Source organism: Pseudonaja textilis, chromosome 2 (assembly GCF_049901715.1).
Source record: "Pseudonaja textilis isolate UNSWEBS1 chromosome 2, rPseTex1.2, whole genome shotgun sequence".
NCBI classification, from domain to species: domain Eukaryota; kingdom Metazoa; phylum Chordata; class Lepidosauria; order Squamata; family Elapidae; genus Pseudonaja; species Pseudonaja textilis.
Window position 1 is genome coordinate 192,201,197 of NC_141991.1, and position 24,847 is coordinate 192,226,043.

The 24,847-nt window shown below is 34.7% G+C and overlaps 1 protein-coding gene across 1 annotated transcript in view; it reads right to left on the reverse strand.

The window, feature by feature from the left end:
* Window positions 1-272: 272 nt before the first annotated feature.
* The window catches only part of LOC113438378 (transient receptor potential cation channel subfamily M member 3), a 283,786-nt gene continuing 259,211 nt past the window's right edge, over window positions 273-24,847 (reverse strand). The window contains exons 10-20 of the mRNA XM_087926725.1: window positions 19,021-19,121; window positions 17,471-17,605; window positions 16,117-16,167; window positions 10,408-10,443; window positions 10,114-10,254; window positions 8,731-8,760; window positions 7,500-7,789; window positions 5,510-5,738; window positions 5,004-5,171; window positions 3,517-3,678; window positions 273-461 (exon numbers count right to left, since the gene is read on the reverse strand). Coding sequence (XP_087782851.1) covers window positions 273-461; window positions 3,517-3,678; window positions 5,004-5,171; window positions 5,510-5,738; window positions 7,500-7,789; window positions 8,731-8,760; window positions 10,114-10,254; window positions 10,408-10,443; window positions 16,117-16,167; window positions 17,471-17,605; window positions 19,021-19,121 — 1,532 coding nt within the window. The remainder of the gene's footprint in view (window positions 462-3,516; window positions 3,679-5,003; window positions 5,172-5,509; window positions 5,739-7,499; window positions 7,790-8,730; window positions 8,761-10,113; window positions 10,255-10,407; window positions 10,444-16,116; window positions 16,168-17,470; window positions 17,606-19,020; window positions 19,122-24,847) is intronic.

A 24,847-nucleotide genomic window follows, 5' to 3' on the forward strand; every position in this document is an offset into this window, starting at 1 on the left:
CCTATACTTACATATTATGGATTTATTTTAAAAGTGCGTACAATTCCTTGACTGCAAGTGAAGCAAATGTATAATTGCCTAGTCTCTTTAAATGATTATAAGAAGCAAATCAGTTGATGAAGAAACATCGTTACTGCAAAAGTTTAACTTTAGCAATTTAAACTCAATTCAGTGGATTTTTATAAACTTAGTAAAAGAGCATATACCAGTTGCATCACTCTAAATCTATGAAGAGTAGTTATATAATGCAAACATACTGAAGAATGAAGCCTTTACAAATTAGTGTCATTGGAGATAAAATGATAATTGCTCCTTACAGTATAGAACCAAAATTTAACAATTGGTGCATTGTAGAACTCATAGATTTTTCGTCCAAAGGGGATCAATCTATGTCTGTTCTGAACTTCGTCCTCCTCCTTCTTTCTTGCTGATGACTCTCCATTGCTACGTCCCAACATTGCCTATAAAATAATAAAATATTGGATAAATGGATGAGAGGAAGCCGAATAGAAATGAATGTAATTTGATATTCATCATTATAATAAGAAAGCTGAGTGAAAAATCAGTACTGTATTGAAATACTGACTGCATTTTCAAACGGTAAACAGTACCACATCATCAAACAAAATCTAACTGCAATTCAGAAAATTTCTTGGAATACACAAAAAGATTGCTTCTATTTGTGTGATTTGTCATTCTCCTGATTAGTGTGTTTGAATCAGATAAAATGAAAACATACAACAGTAAGTGGAAGGACCATAAGACTGACAACTGTAATGTTGGAATAGCAACATAATAGGATCTGAGTGGTTGTGAAAGATACTTCACATTTGGATCCAATGTTGTTAGCTACAAGAACAGTATGTACCAATCAAACCAATCCTATTTCCCCTTTTCATATGTCCACCAAAAATGTGAAGTAAGACAACCATATCAGATCTTCCAAAATTTGCAGGACCTTTTAGTGACAGCTAAGAACTAAGAGTTTTCAAAATCTTTTTATTACCACCTACTGTCTATCTGTATTTTTCCAATCCAGATACAATAGCCATGCACGGGAGAATACCGTGAAACAGATTTAGGGCATGTTAAAAGGGATGGAAGACAGACTAGAAGGAAGAAAATTTATGTAGAAGCTTAGTCTAACCCAATTCCCTATTATTTAGTGGTGATCCTTATGTTTATACACCGGGTATGGTAGTTCTATTTAGATGACATTGAATATGGTCCTATTTTTTTATATATATATAAAATGGAGTGCCATTCATTAGTGTTTCACAGGAAATTCCAAAGTATTTTCTTTAACAAACGATGAGAGTAATGTATGAGGAAACAAAAGAAATGGTCTTTCTGAACCAAGAGAACACCCAACAGTATTATTGGTATCCTTCATTGATTTAGAGCAGGGCTGTCAAACTCCTACGCGCCAGATGCATCACATGCCTATGCCCAGTTTAGCGACGCAGAACAAAGTCCTAATATGTCCTGTGACGCCACTGTGACTTTGACTCACTCTGTGACTCCTGTGACGCACTCTGTGACTATTTTACCCCTGATTTAGAGCTTTAGGATATAAAATTAAATTTTAAAAATTATTTGTTTAATCTATATATTCATTATAATAAATACTTATGATTAATAATAAATCATTATTAATGGTCGATTTATCAAGCTGGATTGAGGCAGTTTAGAAAGATAATGTTTGATCTGTTGGAAGGAGAAAACGCTTATGGATTGGCTTGCAATTAAATATATTTGCTAAAAGGAAAGATTATAGTTTTCTAATCTTACTTTTTCTAATCTTTTTTATTTATTGGAAAACATTTTGCCAATTCACATTTTTTTCAGCTATTTTTTTCCTATAAAGATGCAAGAGGACTTTTAAAGGCCATGACAGTTTTTAGAGAGACACACTTACTAACATGGAAAAGGGGCAAAATTAAGATTTGATCCAACTGTTTTCAGGAATGTTGGCAGAATATATCATTAAAGATGTTGTAAATTACTTTTAGTATCTGATTATGGCATTTGTATTTTAAATTGTATTATTGCTTTAGTTTGCTTTTTGTGAATGTATAAGATAGCATAGTAATGCATAAGTTGATCAATATATTACTTAGGTTAAATAATTAAAATATTAACAATGAATAGCTGAATATTTTTGTTACAAATCCAAAATTGCAAACTATGTGAGGTCACCTTATCTGAAATTTAAAGGAATATTCTTGTGATTTCTTTCGGACATAATTAAAATTTCAAGATTTTTTTTTTATTATTTCACATACAAAAAATAAAGAAAATCTTCAATGAAAAATTGTCTGCAATGAAATAATCCTTTTGTCAGTTACATGAAAGAACTGGTGGAAATCAATCAATAGTTTATACCTGATTCAACTGTCCAAACAAAATGCAAATATCATTAAATAATATATATTATGCTAAGATAAGAAACATGAAAAAAGTATTTTAATGTATAATTATATTTCATTTATCTTTATTAGTATTTATAAAAATGGTCATTGTAGGTTTTTGTCAGCATAAAGTTTGGATTTTTGATTGATATTTTTTTAAAATAAAAAAGCAAAGTAGAAAAATTAAAAATGAAGTTATAAAAACAAAAATGTAGACAACACGAATAATGTTAATATATCATTCAGACATTTTGATGTCAATACATATTATGGCTACTAGGTTTTTCTAGAATTCCCCTTTACCCTTCAGTTTCAATGAGGAGAACATTATGGTTTTTCTTTTTAAAAAGGAAGGATCTATCTGCTCTGGTTACAGCATGCTTTTCTTCAAATGTGTGGTACAGTGATTTTAATCAGGGTTAGTTGGATATAATATAATATAATGTTTGATATTCTCCATGTCTTACTGCATATTGCTTCCTCATTCCTATTTTTCAAACTATTGTATCCTGCTTCCTTTCTAGCATACTTGTTTAATATTCATGACTGCTCACCCGGGCAGTCTTTCAATCTCTCCTTTTTTCCTGCCAACAGCATTCAACCCAACAATGTGAACTTTTTGTTCATTTAAATTTAAAACAATTACGTATTTGAAGACTCTGAAAAAGAAAACCACAGTATCAGACTACTTCAAACCAACCACTCTGCTGTTGATTGAAAAAAAGTCTGATTACACTCATGATCCTTCCATGTATATTATACTACAGGTTCACTCATTTAATATTAGACATGGGGAAAATACAGGTGAAGGATTAAAGTCACAATAAGAGGAGGGAGAGGAAAACCATGCTACATCTGTTTTGGTAGTGGCATGCCGGAATTTTGTTCAAACAAAACATGGTACCGGAGGAAATCATTGGGCTGGAGTATGACAGAGACCAATTGCTGTTCACTATGATATAGACCCAGTAAACAATCTGTGCTTTTTGGATGTGAATCAGCACGTCATCTATTGATCGGAAGCCAGCAAGAATTAACTACTATTAAAGCAGAATAAGTTCATATCATAGGAAAGCAACCTGTCAATGTTATGCTGGCTTATGACCTTTTCCTCTTTTTCCAGGGTCCGGGGTCTTGCCTGCATAGGGGTCCTGTAGGTTGATCTTGTGCCTACGATCGTCTCCTTCCCTGAATTGTGGTTCTTGTAGTAGGCAGAGCCTTCTGCCTGCCCGCATATAAGATCCTGGGGATAGTTCTTGCTGGTGGCCTGAAGAAAATAGCCTCATTTTTAACAAGCAATCCAGTTTTAATGGCTTCTCTAAACTGAATAGGACACTGAAAGAAAGTCAGTAGATGTAAAAATACAAATAAATGCTTATAAAAATCTTATGCCAGCAGTGAATTTATGAATATTTGGATTATATTAGGGACTTTGATTCTCTGTTTTACGTACAATAAATTGATTTGAATTAGCCTTTCAAATTACTGGTCAGTGTTTGTCATAATAAACATGCTATCTAATGCATGTTTATAATGATTTAAAGAAAAGCAAATAAAATAACAAAAATAATAATAAAATGAATGAAAACTTAAGCCAAAGATTGACCCTAGTGGTATCAGAAAAGGCCAACCTATATTTTTTTACATCAATCTTTAGAGAAATAGATTTTTAAAAGCAACCACTTTCTGTAGTTTCAAATGTAAAATGATTTCCAAACATCCTATTTTTAATTTTTTAATCAAAACCCAAAATTGCTTAAAGCTTTTCTATAAAAAATAGCCTTTCACCTTTTTGTGAAGCTATTGTCTTTGCTTTGCACATTTTCAAGCTTTCACACATATTTTATTAATAATTGTATAATTGAAGTCATCCTAAAATGAGGGCAGAGGGATGGGCAGAATTAAATATTGAACATATTGTTTTAGGCACATTTCTGGAGTATATTTTCCTAATCATAAATGGAAAAGATACAGAATATAATGAACATAAATAATAAGGAACTGTATGCTAAGCATTATAGCTTTCAGTGGAAATATTTTTGTTTAGTTTTTGTTTTATTTTGTTTCAATGATTGCAGAGGGATTGTTGTTGACACTGATGTTGTATTCCAGCAGGTTTAATGGGCATTGTAGAGAATGAGTTTTATTCATTAAAATATTATTTGGAATTTGAACTTAATATCAACTAACAACCATCTTTCTTTGTTTGTTAATTCTCTTAACTTTTTTTAAAAATAAAAACTGGATAATTGGGAACCTCCTATAGTTTTATTCAAGGTAACCTAAGATATGTTCTTCAAAAAAGTATTATAAATAACGATATGATAGAAACTCAATGTATAAAATATAAAATCACTAGTGCAATTTGGAAAGCATGGTAATTCATCTCAACATGTTTTTTCCTAATAAATATACTATATTACGTTACATCCTAATTAGGAATTATCCGTGGTAACTATTAATATTTGGGTATAGTCTGTTTAAAAATGGATGCCTGGAGGAATGTATATTGAATTTCGCTGTGTGCCTTGATGACAACAATCAAAGAAATAATAATTATGCAGATCACTTCCAGCAAAGTCTTCTCCTTACTGTGAGTTCCATATCTTCCTCTTCTTTTTCTTTTACTGTTTTTTCTGGCTCTTCTGGCTCTTTTTCTTGCAGCTGGATCTCTTGAGCCTGAGACATGTAAGGCATATCGTCTTTGTTTTTGAACTCCAAGCTGAGAATTGAAGGAGGAAGTAGAATTCCTAGAATTACCTAAATCAATAATAATAATGATAACAACAATCACCACAATTAATAAGTTGCTCTTTTTGTTTATTATTACACATGCAATTTATGCATCTAGGAATGAGACATTTGGGCATATAAGTTTTAAAATTATGTAACTATTTTGTAGGTAAGAATGAAATCAATAATTGATTTAGTACCCTATAAAGGTCGTTAAAGCTTTAAAATGAGTTGGCGATCCACCCTTTTGAGGTGCAAAGATATATGGCTGTTCTCTATTTTTAGAAACAATCAATACTTTATATTTATATGCTGATTTGACATATAAACTTTCCCATAAGTTTCACACTTAAAACAATCCTGACCTTTAGACTTGAATTTTTGCGCATCCGAAGCCTCCCCATCCACATATCTGTGAGTAGCATTTGGCTACACGTGTGTGCAATGAAATCTCTATGCTTGGCTGCCACTGCAAGTTGCAGGCATGTGGCATTGCTCCAGTTCTTCAACTCATATGTCAGGAGTTTCATAGCCAGCTGTTCATCCTGCTTGTAGGATTGGTCCAGCAGCTCCACTGCCAGCTGGCCAAAATCTCTGTAAGAAACAGCATTTTTTTTAGCTTATGAATCTGTTACTGTTTGTGGCATCTAAACAACTGTTAACAGCTACTTCTGCAAGCATTGCATCACAGCCTAAGATCCTGAGAGCCCTTGCAGGTACTGTGCTTCAGATTAGACCCTTCATTAAATCACTTAATTTCAATTTTTGCTAGGAAACCTTAGCTTCCACTTGTCTATCCTCTCCTTGTTGCTAATCTAGTGGCTCTGATCTCATTTGTATCAGAACTCTGGGAGAGAATCAGATTTTCAATAATAAAAGTATAGTGTAATTTAACCAAGCTTTATAGGAAGTCTGGACTGACTATAGTCTTTATGATTAGAGGAAAGTCTGGAGCATATGAAGAACAGTTGCAGGAATTGGGTATATTAGTCTAGTGAAAAGAATGACTAAGGGAGATATGATAGCAGTGTTGCAGTATTTGAGGGGCTGCCATAAAAATAACGGGGGTGGGGGGGGACTATTTTCCAAAGCACCAGAAGGCAAAACAAGAACCATTGGATGGAAACTAATCAAGGAGACAAGCGACCTAGAACTATGGAGAAATTTCCTAATGGTGAGAACCATCAGCAGAATGTCTTGCCTTCAGAAGTTGTGAGTACTCCATCACTGGAGGCTTTTAAGAAGAGACTGGGGAGCCATTTGTCTCAAATGATATAGATTCTCCTGCTTGAGTAGGGGGTTGGACTAGATGACCTCCATGGTCCCTTCCAACTCTGTTATTCTATGTAGTTCTATGAATTAAGTCTTAGCACCTTTCTGTCTGATGCTTTGGTAATTGTGGACATAATGAAGGACTGGATTTGACTAAATCTTTTTCAAGAGGCAACTGAACTTTCCGTTTTTTTTCTTTGAAGGTGTTTGGCTTCTCATTCAAGAAGTTTCTTCAGCTCTGAAGAAACTTCTTGAATGAGAAATGAACATGGGACAACCATGGCCTGGATGACTGAGAATCTCCATAGACATTTACACTGAATTTCATATGAAACAAGATTCCAATAATGATAACATAGGCTTGCCTTGGCAGATTTTATTACTCAGATATGGACATTTCTGTATTAAGAATACTCATAAAGGCATTTAGCATGCTCTGATTAATCAGGCCATAATTGTTATCAGCAGTCACTTATATATTTATAATATGAAGGTTAAACTATTGCAGTATGCTTTCTATAGGGTAGCTTTTTACAGGACTGACATGTACAGATAATAGAAACTTCCTGATAGGGCTACTTAGGCTTTAGATTAGAATTCCAGTGTCTGCATTATTTTCTAAGCAGACTGTAAAGTACTGTTTTTGACCAATAAAACCCTGGCTTTTTATGGATAACTGGAAGATTGATTTTCCATGTTTCTAACAACAATCTTTGTTATAACTGTTTCCCCTTTTGCACGGCTAACCCTCAGTTCTAACAGTGAAGTCTTACAAGCCAATATTCTCAATGGCTGTTTGAACTGGTTCGGCTTAGAAGCCCATTGAGCCCTTAGCTTGGAATGAAATGTTTATTTCTCTTGCGAACCTTTCACTCATCTGGGAAAGTATTTGCAAACATTCCAAGAGGGAGCCCCTCATGCCAACACTGTTGACACTGTCTGGTTTTTCTCTTAGGATTTGGAAAGCATTGTGAAACTTCTAGTTTAAGCAGATCAGTAATAAAAAGAAGTGGTGTTATTTTATCTAGATACTGTGTCATGCAAAATGGAGGACATCAATGTAACATTCATGAATAGCTCAACCTGGAGTTGTGATTAAGTTCCTGAGATATGTCATCCACCATATCATTTTCAGATGCTTCATGGGCCATTGCTTTGCAAAGTTTACAGGCTACCAGAGCCTTAGCCATGGCTTCCTCTCCATGTTGCCAGAAGAAAAGAGCCATCTTCTGGCGCTTCATCAGCACAGCCCATACCATCAGTTCATGAAAGGGGAAAGGGAAATGGTTAATCTCAGGATCATCTAGGTCTATATCCACTTCCTCTTCTCGTTTCTTAGTGGTGTTTCTTCCCCTCCGTAGTGGAACATCATCCTGATGAGCATAGAAAAATATTGTTAGACTAAAAGTATCTTTAGCAATATAATGTCATTCTTAAAAAGACATTGAACTTGTTTCTTTTCTATAGTTGCACAGGAGCTTATCTGGATCTAATTATTCAGAAAGATCTCTCTATCTTTTTCCTTTCCCTCCTTGCAATGATAATGCCTAATAGCTTTCAAAACTGTATAAATTACTTTTAATTTATTTAACAGCAATAATTTAGAGATATACTTAACAATCAGCAAATAAGCACTCCAAAAATACTTCTCTGGTATGCCCAGTGCTGATTTAATACTCCTGGGAAAATCACTTTCAACATCCTGATGCATTTTCATCTAAATATAGAAATTTTAACAATATTGATTTAACAATTAGTTTCCTGATAATTTTTGAAGAAGTGTTTTTCCCCAAGAAATCTTGTATAACATTATAATTTTCTATACTGACTCTTACCTAATACTTCTGTTTGTGGTTGTTTCCAAATGCAGATATTTCAATGCATTATTCACTGAAACTATGAAATTTTATGAGAAGTCTTTAAATAAACTTTCCTGTCTCTTTTCCATAGTTATACATATGAATATGTGCACAGGGTCATAGATGAAAATTGACTTTCTTTACAAATTATCTTGCAAACATGTATTATTTTCCTGCCAGGATTTAAAGATAAATTTTAGGTATGCCTGATGCTCTAGGCATGTCCAGTGGGATGTTTGATTTCTTTTCCCTCTCTTCTTTCTTGTTCTGCTTCCGTCCTCTATGGTGGGAAAAGAAGCTCTGTTTGAAATCTTAAATTGCAAGTGTCCTTGAGTACTAGGTTACTAGGTTTTTAAAAAATCATGTAAGTCATGTATGAATCACAGTCCTGAATATATTTTGTTCTGTTGTAAAAGTTTCTAAAATGTCATTAAAATGAGCGACCTGCCACTTACCTCCATTCCCAGAAGTTTTAGGGCCTTGGGCTGTAGGTAAAAAAAGAAAAGAATAATTCTATATATAACTTTTTTTTAAAAAAACCAAGGGACTAAATAAAATCTATCCTGTTCATTCATCATTTTTGGATTCAGCATACATACTTTGCAAGCTTCTTGATGTTATTAGTGCAATTACTTTCTACTATATTTAACTGTTTTTACATATCCCTATTGTTTGGGAAAGATCTGTATTATTGCACAAAAATTCAAAAGTTCATTAAAGAAAAGTAAACTTTCCTTTAATAAAGTGGACCCTTATGTTTTGTTTTTCCTCCTGTCATTCAGCTAGGGCCAGAATTCAGTAGTTCATAATTATTTACTGTAAGAAATGCACTGGAAAATGAAAGGAAAGAATAATAATTGATATCCCATTGGTATTATCCAGGAAGAAAGAGGCTTGAGGATGGAGTGGGAAGGCTGGCAGAGATCTGGGACTAATTAGAGTAAGAGCTATGTCAATCCTTTGAGGTAGTCCAGGGCAGGAAACAAATAGCATAGGAACTACTGTGTAACTCTGCTTTATTATTATAGGATATAAAGCAGAAACTTGAAAGCTGGCCAAATTTTCCTTTTCCCTCCCTCTTACACCCAGGAAACACAAGACGGACCATCCTTCATTTTATTTCTCACTTCCTCCTCCCATTCCTGGGAATTTATTACTCCTATGCCTAAGGTGATGTTTTCACAGTAATTGGTGCATAAGTTTATTTTTGCATTCCTCTATGGCTATTTTATGAAAAGAATAGAGGAAGCAGGGACAAGGAACATGCTGAGGGATTTCTTGATGGAGGAGGGAGGAACTGAAATTAAATCTCAGATCAACCTACTTCATAAGGTTGTTATTATGGAGAAAAATACATATGTACTTGAGTTCCTGAGTGAAAGGAGCGATATCAATCAATACAACAAACAAATAAAAGACAGGACAGGAAAGAAATATATTTTTGTTACAGACTGTGTTTTTGGTATGTACTATGGGTTGACAATGAAAGAGGGTATGTAATAGAAGTAGATAATTTGAGTGTCTGTTAGAACAGGAAGGTGGAACATGACTTTAAAATCTAAAGTTTTAGAATTTAGGAAAGGAATGAGCTTTGAGTAAGTGTATTCAAAGGAAGGAATTTGTTCACAGAATGAGCTCAAAACACACCCTTTTTTTGTAATGAAGTAAGTGGCTCAGCCCAGAATCATTATATGGCAGTGCCCATAAGAGTTTTTCAACATTCAAGATGTATCCAAAGGCCTAGTAATGTCATCTAGCTAAATCACCTCTCAACCCACCATCTTAAATGTATTTTTTTATGAAACAATTTTTAAAAACTCAATAATAACAATCCTTACTCTCTTGGGGCCAAATAAGTTGTGATAGAGTGTTCGGAAGCGTTTTCGAGTATAATTGCAGCGATAAGCTCCTCCCATCAGGTACTCAATCACCAGGCCAATATCAATTAGACTTATCCTATAATCTGGTGGTAGGTTTCCCTATTTTTTTCCAATAGAATAAAAGACACACAAAACAAGGGAGGGGGGAAGATACAAGTGATTATTTAGTCTATTGCACACATTTTTCTATAACTATGAGAGTTTTAAATGAAACATAAGAAAACATATTATTATACTTATTAATTAATTCACCTTAAAATAGATCCAACCGAAACCTGGATATTCACGCTTGGAAAAAAGACATAAATTAAGTAAGAAAATGTGTTAAAAGATAGCAGTAACAGAAGATAATAAGTTTCAGAACACAGGATTTAGGCTATTTTGAGAAGAAAAACAGGATACACTACTGCAGAACAAGGAAAGCATGAAGGCAAAGCATTTTACAGAAACTCTATGTATTTGCTAGAACCTGGTGGTATCCCAAATAAGCCATACAACAGTCTTATATCTGAGCAATATGTTTATTCTCTGGTAAATATCTTGGGGTCTTCCTGCTTCTATCACGCTTCTAAGAATGTCTTTTCCAATCTTAGTCCTGGAACAGGAAGGCAACTTTATCATAAACAGATGCTGAATGCTTTAATCACAAGTTTTGCTCTTTTATTGAATATTAAATATTTATTAATATTAATTAAATAATATTAAATAAATATTAAATACTGAATATTAAAAATTTAGCAGAAGTCTCCATTCTTTAATTTCACTTTTACTTCCTAAAACACCAAAACTGTCTTCAAACACATGGTTGACAATTAAAAAGTGAAAAATCCTTATATATACCTGCCTGCAGGAATCAAAATTCTTTCACCTGAAGTTTTGGTTACTGACTTTTTTGTCCTGCAACTTCAAAAAGGAAATATATTTGGCTGTAATGTCAGTGAAATAATATCTGGTATCTAGGAAAAGTGTGTGCAGAAGAATTTATTTTCACTTTTTAGAGACAAATCTATATGACAGTGAATATTTCCTCATTTTTTCGGTGATTCTAATGTGTTCTCATTTAAATAAAAGTTGATTTCAGTTATATCTAATTATTTTCATACACTACCTGTCATTTAGTGCCAAAATTCATCGGTTACCTCATTACTTAGCACTGAGTGGGCCAAATAATGAATTTACCTCATAAGCCATTTCTCAGATCTTGTTCCACTGACTTTCAATTCTCCTAATATCAAAAAGGACATGTTTCTATGTTATTACTGCAATGCAAAAACAGTTTACAACCCACCCACCCCCATGTATAGAAAGCATAGGCCCATTGTTCTATATACAAAATCTTTCACTTCAGTGGTGGGATTCAAATGTTTTTACTACCGGTTCTGTGGGCATGACTTGGTGGGCGTGGCTGGGGAAGGATACTGCAAAATCTCCATTCCCCTACTCCCACCCCACTAACCTGCTTTCCAGCTCTGTTCTCCTGTGAAGGGCAACAAAAGAAGACCCAGCTGATCAGCTGGGACTCGAGAGGCAGAAAATAGATGGGGGTTGGGCCAGTCAGAGGTGGTATTTGCCGATTTTCCAAACTACTCCAAATTTCCGCTACTGGTTTTCCAGAACTGGTCAGAACCTGCTGAATACCACCTCTGTTGCACATGCTTATTTGTCCTCTTTAAATAAATATATTGTTTCAAGAATGATTGTATAGTTGAAGTAACCTGCACTTTATATGACTAGTAAATAAACAAAAAATGCCATTTTGAGATTATTACTGTAATTATGCCTATATTGCCTGTCTAGGATTTATATGATGAGCTATTAATCCTAGTGGTTCTAAAGAAGTGATTGAATCAAATTTATAGAATCTTGTCTATTGCCAATTAAAATAACATGAGCATAAAACAAAGTTTTTGTGTCCAAATATTTTAAATAATTACACAATCTATTGGTATGTTTACTAAATTTTATTCTACTCAGGTATCAATCCGATAGCTACAAACTGAGAATCATTCTTCTGATTTTTTTTTCTAGATTAGAAGGCATCCAAACTTATTCGAATAATATCTGAATACCCAATAAAAGTGAAATATTTCTATGATATTATGACTCAGATTGTAAGGCTTAGTCATAATTTTGTTTCTTCTAGAATAGGGGTGTCAAATTCACGGCCCACCGGCCAGATGTGTCATGTGCTGCCCCCCCCCTGCAGTTTAGCAAAGGGGAAAAAAAGTCCCGATACATCTTGTGATGCCGCTGTGACAACATGAGTTTGCTATCCCTGTTCTAGAAAAACCCAAAAATAATTCCTTTCTCTAAAACTTTTTAAAGTATAGCCTGAATATGTTGATTCTAATAACATTTCATTATTTAAGAACTTTATTGCTTTCTTTGAAAAGCAATTTCTACTCAAATTGCTTTCTGCTTTTAAATTGACATGCTAAAGACTAAAAATAAATTGTTAGAAATCCAGAAAGTGATTTCTACAGATGCAGAACCTTACTGGTCATGAATTAGTCAGAAAGATATCTTACTAAATATATACCTAGTAAGAGAGAGGCAAAAAAAAAGGGTAGAAATGTTTACTATATGAACGTTAGAGGGCACTCTTTAGCCATCAAAGTTCCCAACATGTTTTCCTTTTGTTATCTGAGTAATCATTAAACATCAAATTTGGCACAAAAGTAGTCATTATAGGTCAAACACTTTTGTGACTAATGACTTGTTGTCAGTGCCCTTGATATTCAAATATAGGAGAAATGGTCTTTATAATAAAATAAAACAAATAAATAAATAAAAACGGTGAAAAGGCCATATTGTCCATTCTTTTCCATAAACTCACTAGAGCATGAATTTATTTAGAACAGGAATTCAAGAGTTATCCATGATCTTTCATTATTATCACTTTTAAAGTCTTTTAATATAAGGAAAAGTGCAAAATTTTGCCATTTTTGCTAACTCCCCTTTCCTTGCATGCAAGCAAAATTATTTTTATGGTTACTTGAATGGTATTCTCTTTGCACCCTTTACAATTAGAAAGAAATGATTTTCCTTAACATAATTGGGGCAAAGACTAACTCCAATATTAGGTTCTGCTCACAGTGCAGTTTTATAGTATTGAAAAAACTGGATTTTGTTACTTAAAATATATAACTGCTATATCCACTCAAGAGCTTTTTTTGGAATTTTTCATATGCAACTTTATATGTGCTCTCATTCTGCTTTATATTTAGCTGTTTAATTTTCAAGTATCATAAAGGTACCAGAAATGTACATACTAAAATTATTTTTCAGTCTTAATATTAAACTGCTCTTCAGCAGAAGAAAGTGAATATAATTTATTTCTCTGGGTAATACTTATACTTGCTTCATTTTAACAAATATTTATTTGTTTTTAAAGGGCTACAATAAATGTTAAGCTAGCGGAAATAAAAATTTATCAGAATAAGATAAGTTGCTTTAGACAGTCATCTGTCTCTGTCATGGGCAGTAAAACATTGTGCTGTCAGCATAATTGATATGTTGCATTAGGAGGTTATTTTCTAGAATGCCATTTCATTTAAATTGATGTCAGATTTGTTGATAGATTCAGAAACTGAAAAGAAAGAAATGTTATCACTCAGGTATAGGTCTGCAGGAAATCATCTAATATCTTGTAGCATAAACATTTTACTTCCTCATTATTTATGAAGTGAGGAAAAAATCGCTGTCTAATGCAACAGATTTCAAGTTGAGACCAAAAAACATACAAACAACAGGTGTGTGTATGTGTGTGTGTGTGTGTGTGTGTGTGTGTGTGTGTAAAATTCTCTTGGCCCCAACTTGAAATTTGTTGCATGAGATAGCATATATACTGTATTTTTTGATCTATAAAACACTCCGGACCATAAGTCGCACTTTAGCTTTAGAGGAGGAAAACAAGAAAAAAAAAATCTGCCTCCGCCTCCCAGCTTCCATTGGTATTCATCTGGCTAGTATACTTGTAGCAAACAGCCTGGTCACATTCAGCACATTATCGCAGCCTGATTTAGCACGAGCAGATGATTGACAGTTGGATCAGCCTCCTGGAATACGCCGATCAGCTGCTCCAAGTGGCACAGATTGCCGCTGCTGATCACCGCCTCCACGCGCCCTATTTTCGGCCTCTGCATGCCTCCATGTGTCCCGTTTTTGGCCCGTTCCAGGCAGCAGGGATCCCCGACACCACCTATCAACACTGTCTATCGCTGCTGATCACCACCTGGAATGAGCCAAAAATAGGGCATGTGGAGGCCAAAATGGGGTGCACGGAGGACAAAAGCAACCGGTGGGTGGAGCTTCAGCAATATTTGCTCCATAAGATGCACAGACATTTCCATCCATATTTGGGAGACAAAAAAGTGTGTCTTATGAAGCAAAAAATATGGTGTGTGTGTAAGTGTGTGTGTATGTGTGTGTGTATGTGTGTGTGTGTACATACACACATACATACACACATATATTTATACAAAAATTGCTTCTTGTAATTAACAATAAAAAGAACAGGAAAGCAAAAAGCTTAAATTAAATTAAACCCTGACTAGATTAGGCAGTACTGTGCTGCATATTCATGAAATTTTTGGTTGTAAAAAGTTATGTTATTGTCCCAACAGACATTTAGCTCTTTTATTGAAAAAAATTGTTACACATTTTGCACTGGTTCTCCAAAATTAGTATTTCATAAATAAAGTAACAAATGTAAAATAAGTTCCCCAAAAAGTTTTCCCCCCGCTTCCAAGTATATTCAAACATTTCAATGTTTTCCTCAAACTTCTGAATTACTTATGATTTAAAATTCTTTAAATGTTTTGTTGGACGCTCTGTCTCTGTGTTTTTGTTTTACAAAAGTTTAAAGGGCAAACCATTTTAAATCTATATTTTTCTCATTTTCTGGACATCCATGTTTTAAGGCAAAAGCACCTTAAAACTGAAATCTACAAAAATGTAAATTTATAGTTAATGGTCTTTGGGTTTTATGCATATGTTTCAAACTCCAGATGATTATAAGATTGTGATCAAGTACATAGGAACGCACTAGGCAATAGATATTAAGTTCCCCTGTTTTAGTACGTATTTGTCGCCTCCTCACCAATTTCTAAATAATCAATTTATACTTTTGTCAGCAAAAAAAAATTGTGGGATGAGGTTTTATTTGGCTAATGTTTTGCTCTGGTTTTCCTCACGATTATTCTTATGGGCAGATAGAAGTGAGGCTTTCTTATACCATTTTAAAGTTGCAGCTTAATTTATATCATTGTATCTCCATGAAGGAAATCAGTGCCCAACATACAGCATGAAGAAGCTGTAAGAATTGCTACCAAAACCTGTAGGGCCAACAATTTTCTTTTCACTCTCTTTTTCACTCTGCTGCTAATCATGCAAGAGATGGAATATGATTGAGTAGGATCCAAGACAAATTGATAAAAAACACAATGTCCTTCCACCAGTCCCTTTAAGTAGGTTCAGTCACACAAACTGAGTTATATCTAAACTGTTTTCTTTTTAAACTTGCTACTTCAAAAGGCAAGAGGCTTTATAAAAAAACAGCACTTAACAAAGCTGAAAATAATGCAATCATTCAATATCCAGCACAACAATAATATATATTGCAATGTCCAACACTGGCCCACAATATGGAAATCAGCATTCATAACACTGATGGCTATTAAAATACATCTATTGCATAAATCCACGTCACATGAAAAACACCTACAGTCCACTAGCAGAAGCAGTATACCTAAAGCGTCTAAAGTAACCACTAGCAGCCACTAAATAGTTAACTGTATTGTACACAAGGCTGAGAATCATTACAAACACATAATGTACAACTGCAATGGCAGAAGGTGGAAGAAAGCTCATTGGTAGCCCATGCAAAACAGAGGCTGTCTCTAATGACAAGAAGCAGCTATAATATTACCTTCATGTTACTGTCCACCTTTGGACTCTTACCTTTTTGACATCTCTGACAAGGTGATACAAAGTGTTGGATGGCCCATGTCTCTGAAAAGGATAACAACAAACAGCTTAATAGTTCTGATGTATTTGAAAAAGCTATTTGGATTAAAGGACAGAGTCCAACTAAAAAAACTCATAACACCCAAAGTACTGAATGTGACATTAAGAATGTGTAGTTTCTTAATATCTTACAAAACACTTGAATCAAAAGAAGAGAATATCTGTAGCTTATGGTTGAGCTTTGTTATTTTTTTTGCAAATGTTTCATTACCCAGCTAGTGCTACAGTAGTATAGAGTGGGGTTTATATACAAAGAGCAAACCCCACTCCCTTCTAGCACTGTGACCTAGTTACCCTAAGCTACAAATATTCTCTTTTGATTCAAGTTCATCCGTATGAAAAGATTTAGTTGCGCCATACTAATTTTTTAAAAGATGTTCCATGTTTGTGTTTAGAATGGGTGGAGATAGAAGTAGACTTAATCCAATTTGTTAATGTGGATCAAAAGGGACTAAGCTGTTCTTAGTCTACTAAGTCTACTTAGTTTACTACTAGGTGAAAAGTTGAGTTATGGATAAATAGTACTAACGGCCCTTAACTATTTATATTAACTATCTATACTACTGTGTATTATATATGCCTGATATAGAGTTTACCAAATCATGCAATTCTTGATTTTTTAAAAGGAGTTAATGTTGGGGAGTGATTAAGAAAACAGAGCAGGAGGCAAGGTATACTGACTTCTGCAGTTAGAATAATTAATCCTTGATATTATACCACCCATGCATTCTGAGATAGACTTAAGATTACCATTATTACTCCCCATTATTAGTAAATGAAAATCAAGCAAAAATTCAATCAGCAGCATTACTTTTTCTGACAGCATGAGGAAAATGGCTGATTATTGAATTTTTGCTCATCTTTTAAATGAAATACATGAGTTACAGCCTGCTGGTAAGTGAAAATTTTATTGTTTTGACAACAAGGCAGCTGGTGTTCCCTGAGAAATAATAGGAACCAAATAGAACATTTGAAATGGTCTGCTTTCGCCTAGCCAATTCAGTGGTGTTTTCAAAATAGCATTTTTTTTAAAAAAGCAATTCATCTTGGGAGCAAATTATTTTTAACAGAATCCAAACTATAAAAGTGTACATGTGTTTTTTTTAAAAAGCATGTTATACACTTGTATTGGGGTTTAATAAAAGAAGCAGGCAAAGCATTATGAGATTTTGTTACAGGAACACTTTAAGGAAGGCAAGCATTATTTCAGGAATGAAGAAATTGGATTAATTTCTGGGCTCCATGCTAGGGATTTGAAGAGAATTAAATAAACAAATAGGGCCCCTACCGTATTATACAGCTCTTCTAGTCTGGAGATGGTGAGAAAACGATGCATGCTTACTCCATTTTCTATAAGCAACTTCACAAAATCCACTCTGTCTAGCACCAGGGCATCCAACATTGCCTGTTCAAGGGACCCCACCTAAAAAGGAAATAGATTAATCAGGGAGACCTTGTGATCAATGGCAAAAGTTTATAGAAAAAGGTTATGGAAATATTTTTCATTTTCTTATCATTTAAAAAATAGGTTCCACATAACATTATTTTTCAATACAATTTTGGGATGTTGTAAGTTTCTTTTTACTTCTATTCTCTTGGTGTGGACATCTATCAGTTTTTACCAACCTGAATAAATGGTATCATTTATCATTAAATACATTAACCCTAGCACAAAATATTGAGGGAGTCTTAAAGCTTGCACTTCTCCATTGGAAGAATTATTCAGTATCCTCCATTTTCTGTTCTTCAGTTTTATCAATTGTGAGAGGACATATTCTGTTGGTCAAACTTTATGGAATTGTTTTGGAAATTTAAGTACGCCAGATTTACCATGAACATTATCAAAGTTCTCAACAGTTGAAAAATTTAATCTGGGAATTCATTATATTATCAATAATACTTGCTTATATGTGATTCTGTTCAGGTTTTACCATAGTGTGTTCAGTCAAAATGGAAGAAGTAATGAAGAGCACTTGCCTTTTCCTAGTTGTACTGGTGACATAAATGAAATGATGGTCTCCACATTACAACATGATTGTCTGTGGCAGGGAGCATTCACACATAACAATGCTTCCATTGGACAATTCTGACTTCTAGCTTATGTGGAAATGATCACATATACAGCTAGCCTTCTTACTGAAGACAATTGCCCTTTCTGCCACTAATCCTCCTCCAGGTTCATCCATCCCAACCTATTCAACAACTTGCCATTAATTTCTCTTTCTGAAGTTATTATATTACCCTTCCATAACAGTCAGAAATGCTATTCATCCCTCCCAAATTTTCAAGTTTTTCTCTCTGACACAGAAGCTGAGATGGGAATTGTTGAATTTTTTGAATAACTGAAGAGTCTGTATCTCAATCGCATCTGCTCCATTACTTGTTGTATTTGTATATCTGTGGCACATGTGCAAAATTACAGGTGTGCAAAAACATTTTTTCAACCTTGTTATTTGAGGTTTCGTTATCTGGAGTTGCTGAACTGGAACACAGCTTCTCAAAATATATATTGAAAGAGAGAACAAAAGTGTATGATATGACATTTCAGGCATCTCAAGAGGCAGACTGAAAGCTTAAGCCACAATAAATATATTTGTCCTTAAATAGATTTTTTTTCCTACAAAATATAAAATAATTGGTTATGTTGTATTTTAACAGCTCCACTAGATGACACTATTTCCTACAAGAAAAATTATGGACATCTTTATTATGATTACATGACAATCTGTTTATGTACCAGATTCTCTCTCTCTCCCCTTCCCTCCCTGTCTTCTCCCCCTTGAAAATAATAACCATGCTCAACTGGAAAAGTATTTAATAACCATATAGATACCGTACCGGCCACTGTTGCCCATAAATAAAAATCTGGCTGCGAGCAATGTCTACCCTGTTCCAAGCTAAGGCCAAACTCAGTTGATCTGGAGCAGAGGCATTCGCTCCTGTAGAAATTGAGAAGAATAAGAATATTCAATTAATTCAACACAGTCAGTAGCAAAACAAATCCTCATGAGAAATTAAAGGAAAAGAAAGTAGACATATGGTCCGAATGAGAATTATTACAATGATATTTATATAATTTTCTTACGGAAGTTAGCAATTTAGTTCAAGATATTAAAAAAACCCAGCATGCCTAATATTTACCTGCATATTTTCAAAAACTAAGATTATAAATTAAAGGTCTCATTGTTACAAGGAAATAGTAACTAACAAATTCATTTTTTTTCTAACATTGATAAGCTAGGGTTTATATATGCAGATTTGTGGGGGGGGGGAATTTGGAACCACTTCCCAACAAAAGGGGGAGGAGATAACAGTAAAGAAACTTGTATTAATTCTGCTTGTTAGATTAATCAATCTAATGTTAAAAGAATCTTTCAGAGGTCTCCTTTGTATATTCCTCTCAGATACTAAACTCAGGAGTTTGCTTACTCAAGAAGGAGGCTCACAAACATAACTTAGCTTGTTTAGTTATTGTAGACAGTAACTAATTGTTTGAAAAAATACTTTCCTGTGTATACAGAGAACAAAGTTTATGCAACATTTTAAATTGTAGATTATTTTCTGCCTTTCCAATGGTCACGTCAGTGGCCATTTTTCCTGCCCTTTTCAAGGCCATCAGAGGCAGCTGTCTATACTGACATGGCAGTCCTACCAAATCTGGGAACTATGGTTCCTATGTTGCCAATCTCTTTCCTAGCAATTCCATTCCTTGTTAAAGCACAATACAAGTAGTCCTCGACTAACAGCCACAATTGAGCCCCAAATTTCGGTTGCTAAGTGAGACAGTTGTGAAATGGATTTTGCCGCATATTACAACTCTTTCTTGACACAGTTGTTAAGTAAATCATTGCAGTTGCTAAGTTAGTAACACGACTGTTAAGCAAATCTGGCTTCCTCACTGACTTTGCTTGTCAGAAGGTTGCAAAAGGGGATCACATAACTCTGGGACACTGCAATCGTCATAAATATGAGTCAGTTGCCAAGTATCTGAAGTTTGATCACATGACCATGGGTGTACTGCAATGATCATAAGTGTAAAAAGTGGTCATGAATTACTTTTTTCAGTACCATTGTAACTTCAAACAGTCACTAAACAAAACGTTGTAAGTTGAGGACTACCTGTGCAGAAAACTAACCAGAAATAAAGGATAAAATTGCCTCTGTTTTAAAAATTAAAAGCCAGAATAGATGCAATTAGTGGAAACTGGAACATTTCCAGTTGTTTTGTAATTGAAATTGGCAACTGGGTAGTTAAGAGAAGTGGTTGCTGAGTCAAATTGCCAATGTGCTTAGGATCTTACTTCAGTTTTCCTTTGCTTTAACAGACCTGTCAAGGTCACAAAAGGAAGGATTGGTTTAATATTTCCTTTTCATCACTATCATAATTGCAAATGGATGCTAAACAAGGACTATATATGTGATTGTTTTTTTAGGAAGATAATTTGCTGGGATTTTGTTAACAAAGCAAAAAAACCTGTCTTATTGCAGAATTTGTCTCACAAAAACTTTTCAGGGAAAACAATATTTTAGAGCTTTTTTAAATTTTAATTTAATAAACTGTATTCTATGTGTTTGGAACTTAACCAGGGGTGGGATTCTACCAGTTTGCACCTATTCGCTAGAACTGGTTGTTAACATTCTAAGCAGTTTGGAGAACCGGTTGTTAGAAGAAATTACTGACCTAATCCTGTAAGGAAGGCAGGAAGGAAACATTCTGGTGTCGCTTACAGAAACTGCCTCTTCATTAACCCTTATTACATTCTTGGCAGGACTACACTTCCTGTCTCAAGAAAGTCTCTGGAGTTTTTTTCCCTTCCTTTGCTGGTACTTCGCTTGTGTGGAGTTTGACCATTCAAAGTTACAATGGCACTGAAAAAAGTGACTTATTACCGTTTTTCACACTTACGACTGTTGCAGCATCCCCACAGTCATGAGAGGCCAGGTGAGGAGACGCGTGCCTCGATGTGAGTGATATTGAGTTGGCCACACCCAGCCAATAACATGATTACCAAGCCACGTCCACCAACTTAGCCATGCCCACAGAACTGGTTGTTAAAAAATTTGAATCCCACCCCTGAACTTAACATATATATGCATACAAGAGAGTAACTGAACAGTATCGGCATAAAGAAACAAAACAAAGTATATTTTGTAATTCAGGAGGAAGAAGCATGTAAGAAATGTATAACATTATTTCAGGTCACTGAAAGATTCAAAAGTTAAAGTAAGATGAAAAGTGACATGAGTATTGATGCAGATAAAATATCAGTCACGGAGCTGTAATGAGATTTCCAGTGCAACTGTAGCTCTTCAATGGCCTTTATCAAAGGTTTGGATTAGATTGCTACATCACAAAGCATGTGAATGAACGAATGAATATATTAGATATAATGTAATACATTTTTAGAAATTAGATCAACAGATCTTGTAACAAGGAAGAAAACATCCAAAAGTGGTAGACTGAATTGTCCAGGGCAGCTAAATTATCAGAAAATGAGAAAATATACAGATTTTAATCTTACAAATGTCATTTTGTATACTTTAGCAGTCATATATGTTTAGTTGAAATATCCAACTCTGAATCAGTGGGAATTTGCCTGTGAATCTGCTGAGGATAATATTGTATGTGCTCTCTATGAAAATGTATGAAATCTGAACATGTTTAATATAAAGAGGAAACTATAATGAAAGATATCAGCTGAAAAAAAATTACTGGTTTCATACATGGTACCAAAGCATTGCTTTTTAAATAATGGCCTTTTGGAAAAGCATAAAGCATAGTTAATAAATTTAATGGCTAAGTTAGTATATCATGCCATAGCAAAACATAAAACCCAAATGGTTAACTTAATGTGTGAACACAAACAAGTGCATTTTTTATTCTGGGGAAGCAATTAGTATCAGCCTCTCTTTTCCTCTTTCCCTTCCTTGCCTGGGTCTCTTAAATTCTGGAAAAATTTAAATTCTGGGGGAAAAAAAGCCTTGGAACCTTTTTATTAAAAAATGAGGGAACTGTTGTTTTTTTCTTTATATAATTTGAACATACTACTCCGATTTAAGATTTCTGGGTTACAGTTGATGCAGCATGATTTTATGCCTATCATTTCTACCTTATTTTGTCTTTTCATATTAATCAATCCACTGCAATCCTACTGTTGGGCAGGAGGTAAATTCTCTATTTTGCATTCCCCATTTCAAGGGGAGTAAAACCTGATCGAGGCAGAGAAGTGGTTCCGAGATTCATCACGTGGTTTTTGTGCTGTTGCTAGGATACTCCCTTCTTGTCTGTCTGAGTTAGAAAGCTGTCTCTTGTGACTCTCCAGTGGATTTGCATCAAGCCAATGCTATATCGGAGCACAGCAATATCTCTGTTGCTGCATGTTTCCATTAAATGCCCAGATTGTATAGATATAGTTAAACTGATCTCTCCTTTACGTCTTGACAATCCAGCTAGATGGATGACGACAGATAATAATAAAATGTTCTTGTTTTGCAGCAGTAAGGAGAAAAAACATTCTGGACATTCTTGTTATCTAGATTCGTTAAAGTCAAATTCTTTTGGGTTCAGTTAAAAAACTTAAAAACATCACCCTAAACTTCACAATTTCTCAATAACAGCAAATGCTTACTCACTTTTTCTAGAATACATTTGATACATAGCAAGAACATATATTTATTTGTGTGCACAGAAACAACCTTAGCAAGGATCAAGGGAAACCAAATAATAGAAGCAGCATTTTGTTGATGTTATACAATCTCAACAAGTCTGTAGAGATTCTCAGTCATCCAAGTCATAATTGTCCCAAAGCAGCGGTGGGATTCAAATATTTTTACTACCGGTTCTGTGGGTGTGGCTTGGTGGGCATGGCAGGGGAAGGTTACTGCAAAATCCCATTCCCTCCCCACCCCACTAACCTGCTTTCCAGCTCCATTCTTCTGTGCAAGGCAACAAAACAAGATCCAGCCAACCAACTGGTACTCGAGAGGCAGAGAATAGATGGGGCAGAGCCAGTCAGAGGTGGTAATTGCCAATTCTCGGAACTACTCAAAATTTCTGCTACCGGTTCTCCAGAACTGGTCAGAACCTGCTGAATACCACCTCTGTCCCAAAGGTGCTTTTTCAGAAGGCAACTGGACTTTCGTATTTTTCTTTGAACATGTTTCACTTCTACATCCGCTAAAAGAATGCAGATGACCAGCTATCTGCAAGGAATATAAATCCCCACCATCCAGTCATGAACTGAAAAAGCTTCTTGGATGAGAAGCAAAACTTCTTCAGAGAAAAATAAAGAAAGTCCAGTTGCCTCCTAAAAAGCACCTTTGTGACAATTTCAACGATTTCTTGTGGTTTTATTGTGATGGACCCTGCACCATGACCGGAGGAACTTGTATCACTACAGAAAAACACAGGTTCATTAATACATTAAAAATGTTGGATTATGTGGAAGATTTTGTCTTTGTATACACAGGCAAAGTATATGCATGTGGCTATATTTCATAGTATTCCCTGGAAATCCAAATTCTATGGATAAAATAAGCTATTTAAATAAATTTAAAACAACAAAGCAAGTAAATCTTCAAGAACATTTTACACCCAATCTATTAACAAATCTGTTTTCTAGTTGGGCTCTAGGTGTGCGCGCGTGCGTGCGTGTGTGTGTATGTGTGTGTGTGTGTGGAAATGTCCCATTTGCTGCTCCAAACATCTTGCACCGAAGTAGCATTCATAAATTGCACATCTTTCAATACAACATGTTACTAAGCTTACTCCAGCATTTTTGTTTCAAATCAAATGAAATGAAATTATAACCATTTCATGGTTGACATGAATTGTCCTATGCATCAGCCTAAAGAATAGCAGCAACGTTGGTCCAGAGCTGCAGGACAAATGCTTTGTGAGCACGAGTCACGATATATTAACAAGTTAGAAGAAACCAGAAACATCAGAGTCAGGTAATCGTAGCAATGTGCTTCACTGAACACAAATGGATGAAATAGCACTTATGGAAATGAACATATTGTATATCATCCACTGTGCTTCTTCCAACATTTCATACAGTAGAAAAATTTGGACTGTCCTACCAATCATACTGATGAGAGGACTAGGGGAAAAAAGCAGCAACTAAAATAACAAAGTTCTTGTGAAACAGATGTGTTCTGCATCCTTTCTAGAAACACCCCCCCGCCCCAGATTTTATCAAGAAATCTCTAATTATATCTTTTTTGAAATATAACAGAAGTTGAATTAAGAATGTCTAAATGTATAGATGAAACTTCAGAAGATAGGGGCAATATTAATGTTACCCATAGCATGTCAACTTTGAAGTCATATTTTGCTGCCTCATAGTTGCCACAAACTCTGAAAGGGGGAAGGGAGAGGGGAGTAGATAGACTGGCTAACAGTCAAAACAAAACGTTTTCTGGTGGAAACTGGACAATGTGACTGGTGACATCTGGGGAGGGAAATATTTGCTAATTAGGCTAAAAACCACAGGAACCTTTAGAGTTGGTGCTCACTAGTTGTGCTGATGTGATGTATCCAATAAACATGTTATTTGAGGAATCTATCTGTCTTGGAGTTCTGCTTTTGGCGGGTGCATTACTTGGAATGCTGACATAGCACTCATTTGGTGAAACTTTTTACTTTTTCACTTTTACTTCACCA